A 20078-nucleotide genomic window follows, 5' to 3' on the forward strand; every position below is an offset into this window, starting at 1 on the left:
CCAATTGGGGTCCCGACCCCAAGGTTGAGAACAGCTGCTATAGAGAATACCTCTCTAATGTTGAGACCAGAGCAGCTGCTACAGAGTCAATCACATCTTCACTTCATCAACAAATGAATAAAGAAATCCAAATGTAAATGCTATAGGAATATCATTGTGCCTTTGAGTGGACACACATCAATGTGTCTGAAACACAGGCATATACAACCACTGTTAGGACTGGAGAGGAACACAGAATGTAGATTTTTTGGTTATTTAATACAGCAAAATGATGGTTTGAGAAAGCAATAATGCAGATAAAATTATATCTTTTATCAGCATAATGAGGATTTTTTAAAAATGAATTTATCTGTAAAGCTTTTAAATATTAATATTAAATGCATGTGAAAAGCACTCACTGGAATATTTTTGTTTGTCTCATACACTGTGAGGAAACATCAGGGGCCTAATGGTCCAGTGGTCCGCCTGATGAACTAAAGCAGCTGAATCAGTTGTCATGAAGGAGGATTTACTCCAGAGGGACTTGTTACGACTCCTCCCGGGGGGGCTCCATGTAAAACCCTCAGTCCAAAAACTTTGGGACGTTGTCTAAAACGTAAATGCAACAGAATAGAATCATTTGCTAAACCAGCTGTTCTCAACCTTGGGGTCGGGACCCCAACTGGGGTCGCGAGATGATTTTTGGAAGTCAGCTCTGTCTCCACTGTGTTAATGTGTTCATGTGTTAATGTGTTTTAGTCTTTTTTTATGGTCATTTAATGTCTTTTTTTGATAATTTTCTGGTCAATTTGTGTCTTTTTTGGTAATTTTGTTTCCTTTTTTGGTAATTTTGTGTCTTTTTTTTTTTAGTCATTTTGTGTCTTTTTTTTGGTCATTTTGTGTCTTTTTTGGTCATTTTGTGTCTTTTTTGATAATTTACTGGTCAATTTGAGTCTTTTTGGTTATTTTGTTCATTTTGTGTCTTTTTTGGTCATTTAGTTTCTTTTCTGGGTGATCTGAACTGTGCGTGTGAGATTGTGTTCAGTGAGCGGGGGTCGTGGACAACATGCATGTTAAATTGCGGGGTGCGACTCAAAAAGGTTGAGAACTACTGTGCTAAACTGCAAAAAAGGTGTTTAGTCTAATAACAACATAAAAACAGTAAATCTGAGGGAAATGATCTTGCTGCATGGACAGATAATTTACCTTGACAAGATTTCTACAATGAAGAAAAAGCTACTTTTTTTCTCTCAGATTCACCACTTTAAATCTCATAAATCTGCACATTTGTAGATTTGCCACTTTAATCTAGTAAACTTTTTTCTCAAATTATTACCCCCCTCCCCCGGGTCCGTATGTTTTTTTACACATTCTGTCTGTATGTAATATCCTCCAATATTCTGTAGGGTTGCAATTTGCAAGTATTTCAATGAGTGCCCTATTAAGGGTTAAATCTAGAAATAAGCATGTTGAACGCTTAAAATAAGAAAATAACTCTTAAAACAAGATAAATTATCCAACACTTCAAATCTAAAGTTTTTTTTTTTTTATCTTGGTAAGACACAAATAATTTGCAGTGTAATCCTTTGTGACATATAATAAATTGAAAACTATAAACACAATATATTTAACCTCTTAAAACCAACTTGCTGCAGGGTTCTGGTTGCGTTTGAGTGACGTGCTAAACAAGAAGATGTGACCTTTAATATGAAGCCTCACACATACATGTTTTGTTTTTGCTTAATGTTCAGAATAAAAATAAATAATACTTGTAAATAAAGACCCTGAGTTGCATTTGATCACAACATTTCACTCAAGTCATTACAATTCATTGCCTTGGAACCATGAATGATGAATGTTCCACAAGCACATTAGCATGTGAAAAGCATTCACTGGCAATATTTTTCTTTGTTTCATACAACTGTCATACACTGCAAAGGCCAGCCGTCATCTGCTGCATCACACTGCTGCTGCTTTAGTAGCAACGTGCAGTTATTTAGCAGCAACGTGCAGTTATGCTCAGATGAATGTTGTCCAGTTCAGTTCCAACAGGCCCACCTTCTCTTCCTCATAGTTCATAGTTATTTATACATAGAAACGTAGGAAAATTTCACTCACAACCCTCTGGTAAAGCTGTCAGAGTTATAGTTTGGGCGTAGGACGCACAGATGATCCACCAACACCACCAACAGCCTCATTGGCTCCCATATTAAAAACGCAGGAAGATTTCGTAAAAAAGGAAGATGGAACAGTTTTTTTAGATCGCTCTAACAAAGCTATTTTTTAATTTTTCTTTAAAAAAACCATATGTAGACGTTCAGGAAGAACTCAGGACGCTCAAAGTGAAGTCAGATCAATGATAGGTATTATGGTTTTGCCAAAAATGCTTTCTGTTCGAGGCCAGAAATTCCAGTCTGTCCACCTCTGCTGTCACTGTGCTGTAACAGGTGTCATTTAATTCTGTTGATTGCTTTGATCTGATTGCCTTTGATCTTTGATGTGATCTTTACAGTTACAGATACACACACACACGCGCATAAGCACGCACACTACTCACACATGCATACACATGGTTCAAACACACACACACATACACACACACACACACACACACAGGTAACTTTATGCGATTTTCGCTACACACACACACACACACATTTTGAGGTTAAAGGGCATAGTTTGAAATCTCTGAAGAGTCTCATCATAGTGTACACACACCGGCAGTAGCCCCCGTGGCCCTTTCAGAATTTCCCCAGAGTAATACAAATACTAATTATTAGTAATATTCCCCTAAAAATACAAAAACGTTTTTTCTTCATAAAGTATGAGAGGCAAAATGGAAATAATGATCTGTTGTTATCAAAAACAAGATACTTAAAGAATACTTGGAATATTCAATCATAAAATAAGTTGATATCAAAAGATAGAGCACAGAAACACACAGCAATTATTAAATAACATGAAGGGAATGAATGAGGGTCATTTTGACCATGTTGTGCATTAGAAGAGGGTCAATATGTTGAGCATCAAAGGGTTCATAGATATATGCTGCAGTCAGATTGTCCTTTCTGGATAGAAGATTGCTAATGTAGTGAAATGACCCAGGAGTATTTTAGTGGCAGCCATGACATAAGCTGTCGGATTGTTAAAAAGCTAAAGAAAGGAACTTTGTTGCTTCCTGTTTTCTTATCTCCTTCAGCCCAGGAAACACTGGACCCTCCTCCCTACGACGAGTCTTTGTCATTCATGAAGTGGCTGTTTAGTTTCTGTACTACAGCCTCCTGCCTCCCTGATCTCCTGGGACAGGTTTCTCTATGCTGCAGTGTCCCCAGACTGAGATGCAGCATAACAAACTCACAATAGTGATCAGATGTCCCCGCTTAGCCCCGGCTTCTCATTGTGTTTTGGATTTTTTCATTGTAATTATGACATCATTTTTCATTACTCTGAAGGAAACCTTGTGAAATATACCAAAATATTCTCAAGAGATTGTTTTTCTCTTGTAAATTATTGGGAAAGTAATACATTTTCTTGGTACAATGAAACATATGGACACCAGAGGCTGCCAGTAGGATGCTAATACTTTAAATCTTCTGGAAAAGTTGTCAACAACAATGTAACGCCTGTGTAATTTGCAGCTGATTCATAGAACAAAAACAAATTACAAATACACCTGAAAGCGTAGAAGTATTTTTCTTCAAGTTTCTGCTGAGGACAAAATGTATACTTTTCTATGCAGTTTGCACTTGATGCTTGATAATTTTTCCTTCCTCTGACGGAAACCTTGTGAAATATAACAAAATATTCTCAAGAGATTGTTTTTCTCTTGTAAATTATTAGGAAAGTAATACATTTTCTTGGTACAATGAAACACATAAGATGCTAATACTTTAAATCTTCTGGAAAAGTTGTCAACAACTTTGTAACTCGTTGTAATTTGTACGTGATTTACAGGACAAAAACAAATTACAAATACACCTGAAAGCTTTTTTTTGTTCTTCAAGTTTCTGCTGAGGACAAAATGTATACTTTTCTATGCAGTTTACGCTTGATTGCTGCTGAAATAAGTCAGTAATGTGAAATGTTTTTTACTTGTTTGGGGAAACATGTGAGTGAGTGAGTCATTTCAACAATTTCATTGTGATCTAGTATGAAAAATGATATCCTATAGTAACATGCAAGGTTATTATAGTTAACGAAAACTAACTAAATAACGAAAACTAGAATTGAAAAAAACATTTGCGTTAACTGAAATAAAAATAAAAACTAGAGTTTTTAAATAAATGATAACTAACGGAAACTGTATTGTGTGGTTACAAAACTAACTAAAATTATAGTGAAAATGTCCTTCATTTTCATCTTTGTCAACGTTTTTAATATATTATCCAGTGTTTCTAGTTCTCCAGCGCTGAGTGTGTGTTTTCCTGCTTTGTGTGAGTGAAATTCCCGTAATGACTCCATGTTGGCTGTAAAGAGAAACTCCTCAGCTTTCAGAAAACGTTGGCATTTTCCCGATAGTGCAAACTGTTTAGTTATTACGGTAAAAGTGTCGCCAGCGCATCAATCTGTCTGGATGTTGTGCTTTAACTGTGTAAGTGAAAGTCTTCAATTTAACCATGAGATTATAAATCAAATTTTTTTTGTGGCAGCGCTGAAAATCCAGCAGCAGCAACAGAATACATGTAGGGAAACACTGCATAACCCTTGTTGGTTGATATGAAATGTATTTATGTAGCTCCAACTAAATATCTGCTGGTTAGTGAACCTGCAGGAACACATGTTAATATGTTTACTGAGACTGGGATGTTACACTCCAACCAACATTAAAACACCAGAACTGTAAGAGTTAATAACCTTATTGGGGCTGAGATGATAAACCAAAGGAAATAAAGGAAACATTTATTATGACCACTTTGAATCAGGCACCAACACATAGCCCCATTACAAAAAAACTAAAACTAACACTAAAACTAATAAAAACCAAACTAAAACTAAGCATTTTCAAAAATAAACACTAAACTAAAACTAGAAAACTCACTCTAAAAACTAACTAAAACTAACTGAATTTGAAGACAAAAATTCACAATGAAATTAAAACTAAAACTAATGAAAAATCCAAAACTATTATAACCTTGGAACAGAGAGTAAGTTAAATCTCTGTATATGCACAATTCATGGCTGAAGCCCAATATCTCCTGAAGCAGATATGAGGATAATTCATCATTTAAATGGCTTTCAAACACAATCTAAACAAATGGAAATACCTAATACTTCCATTCAATTTGATGAGAATTTGGTTGAAGAAGAATTGGGTAACAACAACATTAACCCTTTGATGCACAACATGGTCTAAAGTGACCCGACTAAGTTTTTATATTCTGTATATTTGCAATAAATTAATTTCATCATTCAGTATTGCAGGTTCCCCTCAAATAACTTGGTTTTGATCATAATATGTCCTAATTTTTTAATAAAAACCCTTTTGCACAATGTCATTTTTGACCCATGTTGTGCATTAGAAGGTGTTTATATGTTAATTCACCAATCACTAATTTAAAACCTGACAAAGAAGACACAAATATTTTGTTAAATTGATGTTTTTCCAATGTAAACTATTATTTGGTGGCTCTAATGAGTTTCAAATGTTAAAATATGTGATTTTCCAATGTAATCTGGTGGTTCTAACAACTCTTTTAAAGTTAAACCTTCAAAATAAGACAAACATAGTTACACATATACTCACATTGTTCATTCAGTGTATCACTTTTTGTATCACTACTCTTCTAATGCACAAGGTAATTTTAGACCCATGTGTGTAAACTTGATGTAGTAATACAAAAACAAATTTTCTTCATAAAATATGAAAGGAAAAATGGATATAATGATCTGTTGTAATAAAAAAAGACATTTTAGACCGATGTTGTGCATTAGAAGGTGTTTATATATTGGACATCAAAGGGTTAACCCATTGAGGCCTGAAAAATCGCTGGGCGATTTTAAAATAAGCCTCTAATTTTCTGGAAATTCTGGAAAAATTCTGGAAAAAAAAGTGTCAACTCTTCTACTAAATAATAGATTTTTCAACCTCTGTAGCAGATAGAAACGAAATTCACAAAGGTATTTGAGAGCTTATACAAATACTACAAAACGACATATCTGCTTTCCAGGCTTCAATGGGTTAATGGTCACTTCTGCATAGAAATAATGAAATCAGCCTGAAAATTCACGTCCCAGTCTACCCATCACACACACAGACACACACACCTCTACCAGTCCACCACAGGTTGGCCCTTGGTTGTTTGTGATAAATGCAGCATTTGTGTCCAGGGTGTGGGCTTATTTCTGCTCAGTTGCCTTCTCTGGCTCAGCTAAGCCTCATGTTGCTGATAATGACAGCTGTGAAAGGAGTGGGGGACTGAATAAACCCAGTGGGGGAGGAGAGAGCTGTGGATCCAGTCCCTCTCCCTGCCAGGCTGTGTTCACTATCCTTCTGTGTCCTGCAGGGTCACACTAGTGGAAGGGCCTTTTCTCAACAAGTGAGACTGTCTCCATAGCACTTCATGGGCAATGTTTTCTGTGTGCAACATTCTTATAACATAAAATATTCTGATGTAAAATCCTGATGAGAAACAGAAAAAAATCCAACAAACCAAACCAAAGCATGTTTCTGATGGATGTAATAGGCAGCACATAATGACATAATAGCTGACTGTCCTGGTTGTCACAGAAACACACCAGCTTTGTGGCTCGTGAGGCGTTCAGGTGCTCAGCAGTCACAGATCACGGCTGTCAGAGCAGTTTGAGACCAACCAGCAGGTCCAAGAGCTGAAACCACACGGCAGCTTTCTACACATTTATGCTGCTCTTTAGGAAACTCTATTATTTACTTCAACAGCACAATAAAGGTGGTATTTCTTTTACTGACACCATTATATTATAATGCTTATTTTTTATTCCTGATAAACAAGACAGGGAGTCCAGTTTAACCCTCTGGAGTCTCCAAAAGCTCCAAAGCATCATCATCATCAGCTTCATCTCATCCAGACTAGAAAACAAAGCAGCATGGAGCCCTACTGTACATTTACCTCTAAAGTTCTGGCTGTAAACTCCATGAGGCCAGTTTCAGTTTGATGATGATATACCAAGTAAAACTGGAGACAAGCTCAAATAGATTTAGTATCAAATGATAGAACTGGATGGAACCCTCTTATATGGTAGATTTGACACCTTTGGTCACATTTGACACATTTACAATTCTTTATTGAGCATGATAGTGTTTTGAAAGTAAAACAAAAAATCACATTTTATGTTGGACTAAAGGACTAAAAAAGACACAAAATGACCAAAAAAAAGACACAAAATGACTAAAAAAAGATACAACAATTGACACAAAATGACCAAAGAAGACAAAAAAGACACAAAAAAGTCATAAAAAATAACAAAATGACCAAAAAATACAAAAAATGACCCAAAAAAAGACACAAAATGACAAAAAAAAGACACAACAGAAAACACAATATGACCAAAAAAGACACAAAATGACTAAAAAAACACACAAAATGACCGAAATTTTTACGCTAAACAAGACAAATCAAATAGAGTCCCACTAGAATAAAACCAGAGTTGATGACAGGATCACACACAATCACAAGATCACATTTATGTTGGTTTTTCTTTGTTTCTTTTTGGTTCTAAATGTTGATCCAGTAAGTCAGAATAAACAATCAGTTATTATTATCAGGTCATATAGGTGAAAATAAATACCAACATGGCATTTTTAAGTGTTGTATCCAGGCAGGATGAAAAGGATTCAAACATGGAGGAAATAGCCGAAGCAGAGTCACATGAGTTAAGAGTTAAAGGGTCACATGGTGTTAAGTGCATGGCACAAGTTAGTCCAACTCCACTTCTGCTAATTGAACAGTTCATTATCGGGGCACAAAGAAAGGCATAAGTAACCCTGGACAGGGCTTGTATCTCTTAATTAATCATTAACAACTGAATAAAAATTAATTAGTTAAGAGGTAGGTTTTATGTCTAACTTTAAGATATCAACACTTTGAGCTGCCCTTGGAGCCCTGACATAAATTGCATGAAACTCAGCATTTGGCCGAAAGAAAAACATGACAGATGAAATAGATGAAGTTAATTGAATCTGATTTGTCAAGTCATCAATACAGTTTAAAGAAGAGCAGTTTCCCTTGTGCAAAGAATGCTGAAAGTTTGATTCTCTTGGCTTGCAACAGAAGATTTGTTTTTGTCTGTTCATTAATGTAGGAATGACACTGACATCATTAAATATAAATATAATTACTGATAATGATCCCTCTCTGTTTGGCCTGCTGTAGTTGGGTGCAGCTATTAAAAGTATTTATGTCCAGCTTATATTAATATGCACCTAAAGAATGAAACGAGCAGAATCTCTTCATGTTGAATTGGTATTGTCTCTTGTGTGACAGTTCATTCCAACTGTACACTGTAAAAAAAAAATGTTTTTACAATAAAAACCAGCAGCTGTGGTTGCCAGAACTTTACTGTAACAAATACGGTGCAACTTTTTCTAATATTACAGTAAAATTATATAAACACTGTGATTTCCTGTTTAAGATTGCCATTTTATTCCATATTTTATTGTAAAAAAATAAAATGTTTTTCCATCAAAAGAAACGCTGTTCTGCCATATAATTGACAAGAAAATACTTTATAAATGCTGCATGAATTAAATATTTTACCATTAAATATTACAGTATATTTCTGTTAGAGATATGGTGTTTGGTACATTTAACAGTGAGGAGAAAAAGTATTTTTACTAAAAATAAATGCAAAAATGATGGCTTGTATATATATTACAGTATATTTTTGCTACAAACACAGTGCCAGAGTATTTTACAGTGGAGTAATGATTTTTTTTTTTCTTTAATGTTAAAAATACTGTTTTGTCTGATTTATACATTAACGGTGTTTCATTGTTACTGAAACTGAATTAACTCATTTATCATTTTACGTCTTTTACTGTCATGGTTTAGCAGTTTTTCACCGTAAAATCTACAGACGTTTCTTTAACATGTTTCAACAGATGGTTGTGATTCAGAGAAGGAAGGCTCTGATGACATCACCAGGATGATACCATCACATGCATGAGGAAGGGCATAGCAATATACCTCATTTTAATTTATTTTTGTATTAATGTTTCATTGCCCCTAATGACCTTAATATTCATATAAGAGGGAGTCACTTAGTCAGAGTAACTAAGTGAACAACCAAGGGAATGTATAATTGTGTCCTGTGTGTATCCAATGTGTGTGTAGGTGCATTCATGGGTGTGCATCTAGCATATAGAGACAGTGATGTCACATTTCAGAGGGACGTGAGGTTACTGGGCTTGACATTTTATGTTGGACAAAAGGACTAAAAAAAACACAAAATTACCAAAAAATACACAAAATGACTAAAAATAAGGCACAAAAAGACTTAAAAAAAGACACAAAATGACTAAAAAAAGACACAAAATGACCCAAAAAAGAATCAAAATAACCAAAAAAGGTACAAAAAGACACAAAAAAGACACAAAATAACTTCCAAAGACACAAAATTACCAAAAAAGACACAAAATGACCAAAATTGTTACGCTAAACACACAAGACACAAATAAAATAAAATCACATTAGAATAAAAGGGCATTGCAATATAGCTCATTTTATTTTATTTTTTTAATATTTCATTGCCCCTGATGACCTTAATATTAACACAAAATTACCAAAAAATACACAAAATGACTAAAAATAAGGCATAAAAAGACTTAAAAAAAGACACAAAATGACCCAAAAAAGAAACAAAATAACTTCCAAAGACACAAAATGACTAAAAAAGACACAAAATGACCAACCAAGTGAACAACCAAGGGATTTATAATCCTGTCCTGTAGTGAAGGGTTAGGTTATCCAATGTGTGTGTATGTGCATTGATGGGTGTGCATCTAGCATATAGAGACAGTGATGTCACATTTCAGAGGGACGTGAGGTTACTGGGCATACTTGACATTTTATGTTGGACTAAAGGACAAAAAAAACACAAAATTACCAAAAAATACACTAAATGACTAAAATAAGGCACAAAAAGACTTAAAAAAAGACACAAAAAGACACAAAATGACTAGAAAAAGACACAAAATGACCCAAAAAGAAACAAAATAACCAAAAAAAGGTACAAAAAGACACAAAATGACCAAAAAAGACACAAAATGACACAAAATGACTAAAAAAAGATGCAAAATGACCCAAAAAAGAAACAAAATAACCAGAAAAGACACAAAATGACCAACCAAGTGAACAACCAAGGGAATTAATAATTGTGTCCTGTAGTGAAGGGTTAGGTTATCTAATGTGTGTGTATGTGCATTGATGGGTGTGCATCTAGCATATAGAGACAGTGATGTCACATTTCAGAGGGACGTGAGGTTACTGGACCTGAATTTAAGCAGTGAAGATTGTTTATGGACTGCCAAAAGCAATTAATGTCCCTTCTCTATAAAATGTAATGGGATTAAAGGTTCTTGTGGCCCAGTGAATCTGTCTCCCAGTAATGGCTGAACACTGAGTCTCTGTCCTGCTTTGGACCCATAATGCCAGTCCTATAGGCCTCAGCACAACAATGGGCAGCACAGGGACTCTGGAGTGTAATCTCATTGTGCTGCTTGTCTGAATGCTTGTCTTTCACGGTGAGGAAGAGCTTGGCCACTTGACCAGTATCATCTACTGACCTTTGATAGAGATGCTGAGCGCTGGGAGGGTTTCATCTGTGTGTCTCTGCCGCGGGTGAAACACATGTTCACATCATTTGACCTTTTCAGCTGATTCACATGAGTGTTCTGCATCCTTCTCGCCTCTCCTCATGTAAGTGGGTTTTGGGTTTACATCCTAATGAGACTCACTTCAAAATATCCACTAGTTACTTTAGCTGCAGCGTGCTTGATGTCTTCAACAGTTCAGAGTCCTTTCTTCAACTGACATTCACTCAGTACATAACAGTTCACTCACACAGATAATATAGACAGTAGAGTCTTATATGAATATTAAGGTCATTAGGGGCAATGAAACAAATAAAAAATAAAATGAGATATATTGCTATGCCCTTACTCATGCATGTGATGGTATCACCCCTGGTGATGTCATCAGAGCCAACCGTCTGTTGAAACATGTAAAAAATGTCTGTAGATTTTACGGTGAAAAACTGCTAAACCGTGACAGTAAAAGACAGTAAAATGATAAATGAGTTAATTCAGTTTCAGTTACAATGAAACACTGTCAATGTATATATCAGCCAATATATATATATAATATAATATATATATATATATATTAATTATATATATATATATATATATATATATATATATATATATATATATATATATATATATATATATATATATATATATATATATATATATATATATATATATATATATATATATATATATATAAGCCATCACTGTAATTTTTGCATTTATTTTTGGTAAAAATACTTTTTCTCACTGTTAAATGTACTAAACACCATCTCTTACAGAAATATACTGTAATATTTAATGGTAAATTATTTAATTTATGCAGCATTTATAAAGTAATTTCATATCAATCATATGGCAGAACAGTGTTTCTTTTGATGGAAAAAAACTTTATTTTTTATGGTAAAATATGGAATAAAATGGCAATCTTAAACGTGAAATCAACAGTGCTAATATATTTTTACCGTAATATTACAAAAAGTTGCACCGTATTTATCACAGTAAAGTTGTGGCAACCACAGCTGCTGTTTTATTTAACGTAAAAACAGTTTTTTTTGACTGTGGTATTATTCTTAATATATTTATCATAATAATATAATTATTTCCTAGTCAACCTCCACCCTTTACAGTTACTGAAACTGTAGGCCCTTGTAGTCGTAGTGCATGTCTACACAAAACATGAGCAGCATGTTTGCAGAGACCTCCATCTGTGCGTGCTCAGAATGGATTCAGGCTAATGCCTTTATTTCAAAGTAAGAGCACAAATAATATGATTCGGGATTAACAAATCAGTTGAAAAGATGAGTTTCAGTCCTGATGAAGTTAATTGAACCATTGTGAAGCAGCCAATAGTCATGGTGTGTTCACCAGTAGCTGGGCCCAGTGTTTCTGAGGGCAGCAGGTTGATTGGCAGCAGATCATATAGGGATGGGCTACAGTTTATGGTTTCATATCCTGGATGTAGGATGGGCCTGAGGAAATAATAGCATGATAGATTAGATTCAAGCAGCCTCCGGTAGCCATAGGGTGCTAAAGAGTGGCAGTAGAGGAGAACATGGCTAGTCCAAAATGATATATTAATCATTTCTTTTATTTTATAATGATAAAATTATCAACAGTCAAAATGTTTGTAGGGAATTAATCCAAATATATGAATACATTAAATGTATAGTTTGTAATTGTTGGTTGCTTTATGTAAACATAGAGAACTCAAAGTTGGTCTGAACAGCCAGAGAGGGAGGGAGAGGAGGAGGGAGGGAGAGGAAGAGGAAGAGAAGAGGAGCAGTGGGGGAGCAAATGAAGAAAGCGAGCAGTGTTAGTGTGAAAAAAGCCATAAATCAGAGGAGGAAAACATTATACTCTTAATAGTTTCACGGCGGTTACATTCTAAAGCATAAAAACAAACACCCACACTTTGCATTGACACATTCTTTAATTTTTTTTTTGTTTGTTTTGGGGCATTTTATGGTTTTATTGATAGTGGAGAGTTACAAAATGAAAGGGGAGACAAAGCAGAGACATGCAGGAAAGAGTTCTGAGCCTCTAAAGCTTCAGACGGTCAAATAAACACACCAACATATCAGCATGCTGCTGACTCTAAAACACTTTAAAACACAACGCAGCCCATACATCTGCATTGTTGCATACCATGGTAGCAGTCATGGACCTGCCTGGTGGAGCTCTAACAACATCTTTCACACTTAGAATGAGTATGTACAATCACATGCATCATCTGTGACCACTTGTGATGGGGTAGTAAAAGCCATGTGAGTGAATAACTGAACTAAGTGACTTGGTGTAGAGAGATTAAAGGAGGGGGCACAGAACAGAAGACCCAGGTAGTAAAGGTTCAGACACAGATCCTCTTCAGGTGACCCTGTGTGGTCTAAAGGAGGATGTGAAGAGGAAGAGTTCAGCGAGGATGAAGAGGAGCATCTGGTAGTTCACCATGTCATCAGATGACTTTAGGTCGAGTGCCCTGCTTGAAAAAAGACTGGTGGGGGTCACAAAGATATGCAGAAAGTTTAGTGAAGAAAGCATGTTCAGTTCTTTACATCAGAGGGATTAAGTGTGGGTTTCTTTAAAAAGGGTTCACTTAAGCTGCTAAGAGCTGTTGATGAGGTGGGTGAGGAAATGAGGGAGGTCAGGACCTGAAGAAGGTGTGAGTGGATGGAACCAAGAGGGTATGTGATTGAATGGGGGGTAACCAGGGTTATTACCTTATTGGGAGAAAGGCCTGTAAAAGAAGTAAGAGTAGGAGATAAAGAGGTGGACAGAGTGTCAGCAGATGGATGGGGAAATGAGGACTGCATGTCATCTATGTTTTTTACAAAGTAGTTAAAAAGTTGCCCGGTAGAAGAGAGGAGGGAGATGGGGGAGTGGGGGAATCAAGGAGGGTAGAGAAGATAGAAAAGACTTTTGGAGGGTTGGATGAGGAAGATTCAATTTTAGATTGAAAGAAAGAGCTTTTAGCTGCAGATAAGGATGCAGAGAAAGAGGAGAGAAGAGATTGATGCAAGTAGGTCCTCGGAGAGTTTAGACTTATGCCATTTTCCTTCCACTCCCCTTAGGGTGGTTCTGTCAGTACACACTGAGTCAGACAACGGCTGAGCTGGAGAGGGCGGAGCCTGCCGAGAGGTGAGAGGACAGAGAGGAGGACACATTAGAGAGGAGAGAGTCCATGGCAGAGAATCTAGACTGAAGTGTGAAGGAGTCAGGAGTCAGGTAAGGGGAGAGCAGATAGGACAGATGGAGCAAAAGAGAAAGGGGGCTAGCTGTATGTAGGTTTAGACCAGCGCTCATTGCGACGCCTACAACTGGTACAGAATGCTGCAGCGCGTCTTTGAACAGGCACAAAGAAACGGGAACACATCTCCCCAGTTCTGGCCTCTACACTGGCTTCCTGTCAGATTTTAAAATCCTGATGTTTGTTTTTAAAATTTTAAACTGATTGGCTCCAGCGTATTTGGCTGAACTGATACAGGTTCACAGACTGACCAGAGTTCTGAGGTCTGCAAATGAGTCCTACCTGGATGAGCCTAAATGCTAAAAACAAAAGGCCATCGATCTTTTGCAGTGTCTCCCCGAAGCTGTGGAACAGTTTACCGCTGCATATCCGCTCGTTAATGACTTTGGACAATTTTAAATCTTCTCTCAAGACTCATTTTTTCTCCAAGGCTTTTGAACCTGCGTGAGAAGAAAGTTGTTTCTGTGTGCTCTATTGTACAACTCATCTCATATATTATTAGATTACATTGTCTTTTATTTTTATTTTGTGAGTTTATTGTTATTCAATTATGTATCATTGCATTGGATTTTTTGTTGTGGTGCAGTTATGTAAAGCACTTTGGTCAACCTTGGTTGTATATGAAGTGCTCTTTAAATAAACGTGACCTTGACCTAGAGAAATATTCATGTGTTCATATCACAACCTATCACAAGGTTATTATAGTTAACGAAAACTAACGAAATAACAAACACTAGAATTGAAAAAACATTTCCGTTAACTGAAATAAAAATAAAAATTAGTTTTTAAAAAAACAAGAACTAACTGAAACTGTATTTTGTGGTTACAAAGTTAACTAAAACTAACTAAAATTATAGTAAAAAATGTATTTCGTTTTCGTATATGTCAACTTTTTTCATAAACCTTTTTGGTTGATATGAAATCTATTTCATCCATCTGGTTTTATGACTTAGTAAACTTATTGGGGCTGAGATGGATCAGACAAAGGAAATAAAGGAAACATTTATTGTGACCTTATTGAATCTGGCACCCAACAAATACCCCATTAAAAAAACTAACACTAACACAACTAACACAAAATAATAAAAGCCAAACAAAAAATAAGCATTTCCAAAAAACAAAAACTATTTAAAAATAGCAAACTCACTCTAAAAACTCATTAAAACTAACCTAAAATCCAAAACAATTATAACCTTGCCTATCACATATATAAATATTGTTAAAAAAATAAAATAACACACCAAATCAAGATATTTTAACTCAGAAACATAACAGTATTGTGGCATGAGTCAGGCATCGAATAGAAATACCAAAAAGTAGCATTAGAAATCAATAAATTCTTTAATTTCAAAATCTTCAGACAAGAAAAAAATCATACATGTCTTTTTGCAATGAATATAAGTTATCACTTAGCCTGAGATGTGGCTAGACTAAAGACTAGAGCCACATTTAATCCCTACATCCCAAAAACCAGGAGCCACATGCAAGTTGGACTTATGATTGACAGCTGATAGGAATAACTCAATATTTCTACAATTGTCTGTCAAATACAAATGATGTCTGTTATTTAGCTTACATATTGCAGCAGTCTTTGCATGGATTTGGTGGCCCTGCACCCTGCTGGTCTAATCATGCAAAGGATAGTCTTTTTTATAAAGTGCAGTGTAAAATGAAAATAAAATTACTTTGAAGACTTCTTTTTGAGTGTGAACCATCCTTTCTGGAACTTTAATGCTATACAATTGGTTCCAACGCAGCAAACAATAAGGCAGCCAGCACTGTGATTTTGGAGTTGGAAATAAGATAGTTTAATACACTGGTTGACTCAACATGACACCATTATATTCACATAATACCCTCCAATCAATCCAGGTTAAAGTCAATGATCTAACAGGATATTAATAATACATGTTGCTTTCCCTGAAAAAGCAGGGCTGGTCTGTAAATGAAGAAGGGTGATGTCTAGAAGGGATCCAGGAGACAAAAACTGGAACACTGAGAGATGTAGCCTGATGTATTACGTCTAAACACAACATTTAACTAAGGAAGCTTCATTATCACTAAAGGGAATGAATATGACAAATGACAAAATTGGTAATTTAACATTTTAGTAGGGGGAGTAATGGTAAAATATACAGTCATCCTATGAAAGCTTAATATCACAGCATAAATACATTTCGCATTGAATAACAATTCACCACATACCCCTATATCTCTGTATAGGCCGACTATTATCCATGTACAGTACATCATCATGGTTAATATTAGCTGAGCAGAGCCAATGCAGTATAAAGTTAGTGTCCTTCTCATAAACAGAACATAACCTGTTATGTAGTTAGGTTAGTTAAGTTTAATTAATATAGTGAGACATCTGCTGGCTTTGTTCATGTTAAACTCAGCCACTTGATAAAGTTATCAGGCTTTGAATCGGCCATTTTGACCACATCACCACACACTGGAGGGAATGAAGCTGTCAATCAATCCTGATCCATCTGCTTGTAATCTGTACATTTATTTGTTTGTATCAGATAGAAGTATTCAATGTTAACATCAAGTTTCAGTGCTTTAGAGTTGAAAAAAAAAGTATTACTGCACTAGTAATCCTACAACTATTTTGAACAACTTTACAGTTCATAGAACACATCCTGGTATGGGTCCAAACATTGTGTAAATTCCATCAGAGTGGTTGGACTTTCCTTGCATTCTTTTGTAGTACCCTGATGTCTGATGGGATTCATGTTTAAGATATTCTTGTCAACTGTATATCTGAGCTCCCCCAGTGCAGCATCCCAGCCTCCCAGTCATTGCCTCAGGGCAAGAGTCCCCTCATCTCTGAGCCAAGTGACCATGGGCCATGCCCAACAATCCCCAACTTCTCAAGTGGTGACCCAAGTTTGGAGAACCTCCTACCAAGTGATGTGAGCGAGCTGTTTAAATACCAAGTGTTGGCCAATCACCTGTACCTAGAGGAAGCCAAGCGGTGTAGAGACCTTGCAGCATTTGAGAAGTTTGTACTCCAGATATAGTTGTGTTGCTCGTCTGCTAATTAAGCTGCCATCTGAGCAGAGTTTCTGTATCTAGACAGACCCACTGAAGGCAGTCGGGTTCCTGTAAAAGTTGTCAAAGTCCTCCTTCACCACGGTGATTATGCAACCTTTAAAACCGGGTGGTTGACAATATTACCATGTCAGCACAAAGTTAAACAACCTTCAATGTACCAGGATAACTACCGCCATGCCACCACAAGTATATCAGAAATTTCAGCCTCTAACCATTTCATTCATTCTGAAGCCAGAACTGAATCCGACGTTGTGTGGATTAAATCTGAATTGAACAATCCCCTCTGCGCTCGTTCTCCTCATTCATCAAACCACAACAGAAATGCATACTATCAATCTCTTTGTTCATTTGTTGGTGCTGTCACACTTCCTCTTATTGTGTCTCATACAAGATTCAGAGTAACTTATTTATTATGCTTTTCTTTTAATAGTCATCATTATTAATCATGGTGTACAATCAAATACCTAATGTTTCAACCACCTGCATGCCTCTCCATGTCTCCAGCAGTCAGATTTCTGAAATCAGATTCAAATTGATCTGTAAAATGTCAATGAATAAATTGGCTACAACATAGAGACGGACATAGACGGATGATATTCACCAATTGTGTCACTTGTACTCTCAAGCCACACAATAAGTGTTGCCAATGATGCAAGATATCCAGTGTTTATCCAGTAATGCTGACAGCAAAAGTACTTTGATGTGAGCTACATCTTGAAATGTGGTAAAAGTCTCTTAAACTCTTAGGTACTAGGCTTTGAATATACTGTCACTGCATTGAGTATCTTTATGATAGGATCTCAAGAATCACAATGAAATGAAATGAAAAGTGTAATGCTGTATTTCTACGAGTTGAGGTTGGCAACCATACACACACATTCAGCAAGAAAAAAAGCCCAGAAGTTGTTGTGTACCTTAGCTACAACAAAGGAAGAGGCTGCACAGAATGCCTTCATCCACATGTTCTGAACACAACGTTATGCTAGATATTATGGACTCAACTCCACTCGCCTTGCACTTTTCTGATATATGTTTTTCTGATTATTCTTTTTTCTTCATAGATTTTACATCTTTTCCTCCTCTCTTCACTTGCACCCGCAAATCTGACTTGTGCTCTTATACATTTCCGACCAGCCAAAACATAATTGTTTTGCATGATGTTGTTGGTAAGAAGTGATTTATTTGCTTGGCAGGGGCCTGAGGAAACCTGCATTAACACCCTTCCTCTAGTAATCTGTACAGGGCTTATGTTTATAAAGATGTTATTCAGATCAAGCTTACTTCCTTCACTACCTGTCAGTGCTGTGAGTGCACTCTTTTTTAGACTGGCACAGCAAAGTGGACATAAATGGCGTTTTGTTGTTGTAACTCATGTTATTTTTTCTTCCCAAGGCGCCTGCAGCCGACACCACCAACCACCAGGCACCATGTCATACGGCTCCATTGACGGAGGCTCTTTTGGCAGTCGCAACCCATTTGGAGGTCCTACGAGGCAGGGCTACCAACCAGTAGGTAAGGATGGTTTCATTGTAGGTGTCATATATATATATATATATATATATATATGGAATGAAAAGAGACCTGAGAATATATATATATATATATATTTTGAAACTTGAGAATATACATAAAAATCTAGGAATATACTGTATATTAAAAGTCTGAGAATATATATTGAAACCTTCGGTTAAAACCTTCAATATATATTCTCAGGTTTCTATATATACATATATATATATATATATATATATATATATTCTCAAGTTTCAATATATATACTATATATATTCTCAGGTTTTAAATCCATAATAATTTCCTGAACGGTGAGAAATTATGTTTAAAAAGTGGCATCGGCACATTTCGAGCCCCTTTTTGTGTATACACAGCAGAATAAATAAAGTCCCTGGAGTGCATAGTTGTGTAAAAACGCATACACATGTGTGCACATGTGGCCCACACAGCTAGTGCTGAGCAGTGACGACTCAATAGCCCGCTCACTTCTTGCTCTCGCAAACCAATATTAGTTGCTCTGCTTCAAAAAATGCAGGCTGAAGTTTCTCCGTGGTGTTCTGTCAGGATTCAAGAGAAACTTACCCCAGACTTACTCCATGCTGCAGCACTAGGAGCTCGCTTCATCTGGCCACAGCAGTTACTTTCACCAGAGGCTGAACGTCAAAACTGGGACGGTGAGAAGATGACGCGTACTACTAGACAGACAGAAGCTTGTAGTTTTGTAGTTTTCTTACGGATCCAACATGGCTGCAGCAGACGCAAAACTCTTTAGCTATAGACGGTGTTTTAAATAGTTTAGAGCAAAAGTTGAAAGGTGAAAGGTCTCTCGGCGGCTCTGCTGTCCCCCGGCTCGTAGCCAGATCACTGGCGTTACGGTACCGGGGCTAATAGCATTACGCTACCGTGGCTAACACCCGACTAATCTCATTTGAGATTAGTCGGGTGTTAGCCAGGCTAGACAAAATGATGAATTTAAGTCCAATATTCACTCCAATGTTGGCTCAAGTTTGGTCTCCACCAACCCCTGAGGGAAATACCTTGCTTTTTTAGCTGCTACATGCTCCACGGTATTCACCAGATATTGGTTCACTCTTTCCCTCTGCTGTTTGGTGCCAGGCAGGTAGTGTGCCTGCTGCTGCTGCTGCTGGACATGAGGGTGACCAGTGCTGTAAAGTCATGGAGTAGCTAAAGTAGCTGAAAGAGGATAAAAAGTTCCATAGAGCTAAGGGTTGGATGATGAATATCTGTGTCACTATGAGAGACACCTATTAAAATTACATTTAAAAACTTTACTAATCAATCTCTTCCAAACATATCACAATGAAAATAAAACCACAATTAACAGTGGTGTGTCTGAAAACAAAATTATTCCAACTTCATGGGCAACCGTGTATTTTCACAATATCTTCACAGTAGCTGAGTACAAGACTGACTGTCACACAGTATAAAAGCACAGTGGTGAAGGCAGAGCCAGGCCCTTTGTCATCTGCTCTCATT

General features: G+C 36.4%; 1 protein-coding gene across 1 annotated transcript in view; it reads left to right on the plus strand.

The window, feature by feature from the left end:
• tsnare1 (T-SNARE Domain Containing 1) overlaps positions 1-20078 on the plus strand; it is a 231775-nt gene that overhangs the window by 33410 nt on the left and 178287 nt on the right. The window contains exon 2 of the mRNA XM_059338826.1: positions 18462-18581. Within this exon, the coding sequence (XP_059194809.1) occupies positions 18497-18581 (85 nt within the window). The 5' untranslated portion in view covers positions 18462-18496. The remainder of the gene's footprint in view (positions 1-18461; positions 18582-20078) is intronic.

The sequence above is a fragment of the Centropristis striata genome, chromosome 8 (genome assembly GCF_030273125.1).
Source record: "Centropristis striata isolate RG_2023a ecotype Rhode Island chromosome 8, C.striata_1.0, whole genome shotgun sequence".
NCBI classification, from domain to species: Eukaryota; Metazoa; Chordata; class Actinopteri; order Perciformes; family Serranidae; genus Centropristis; species Centropristis striata.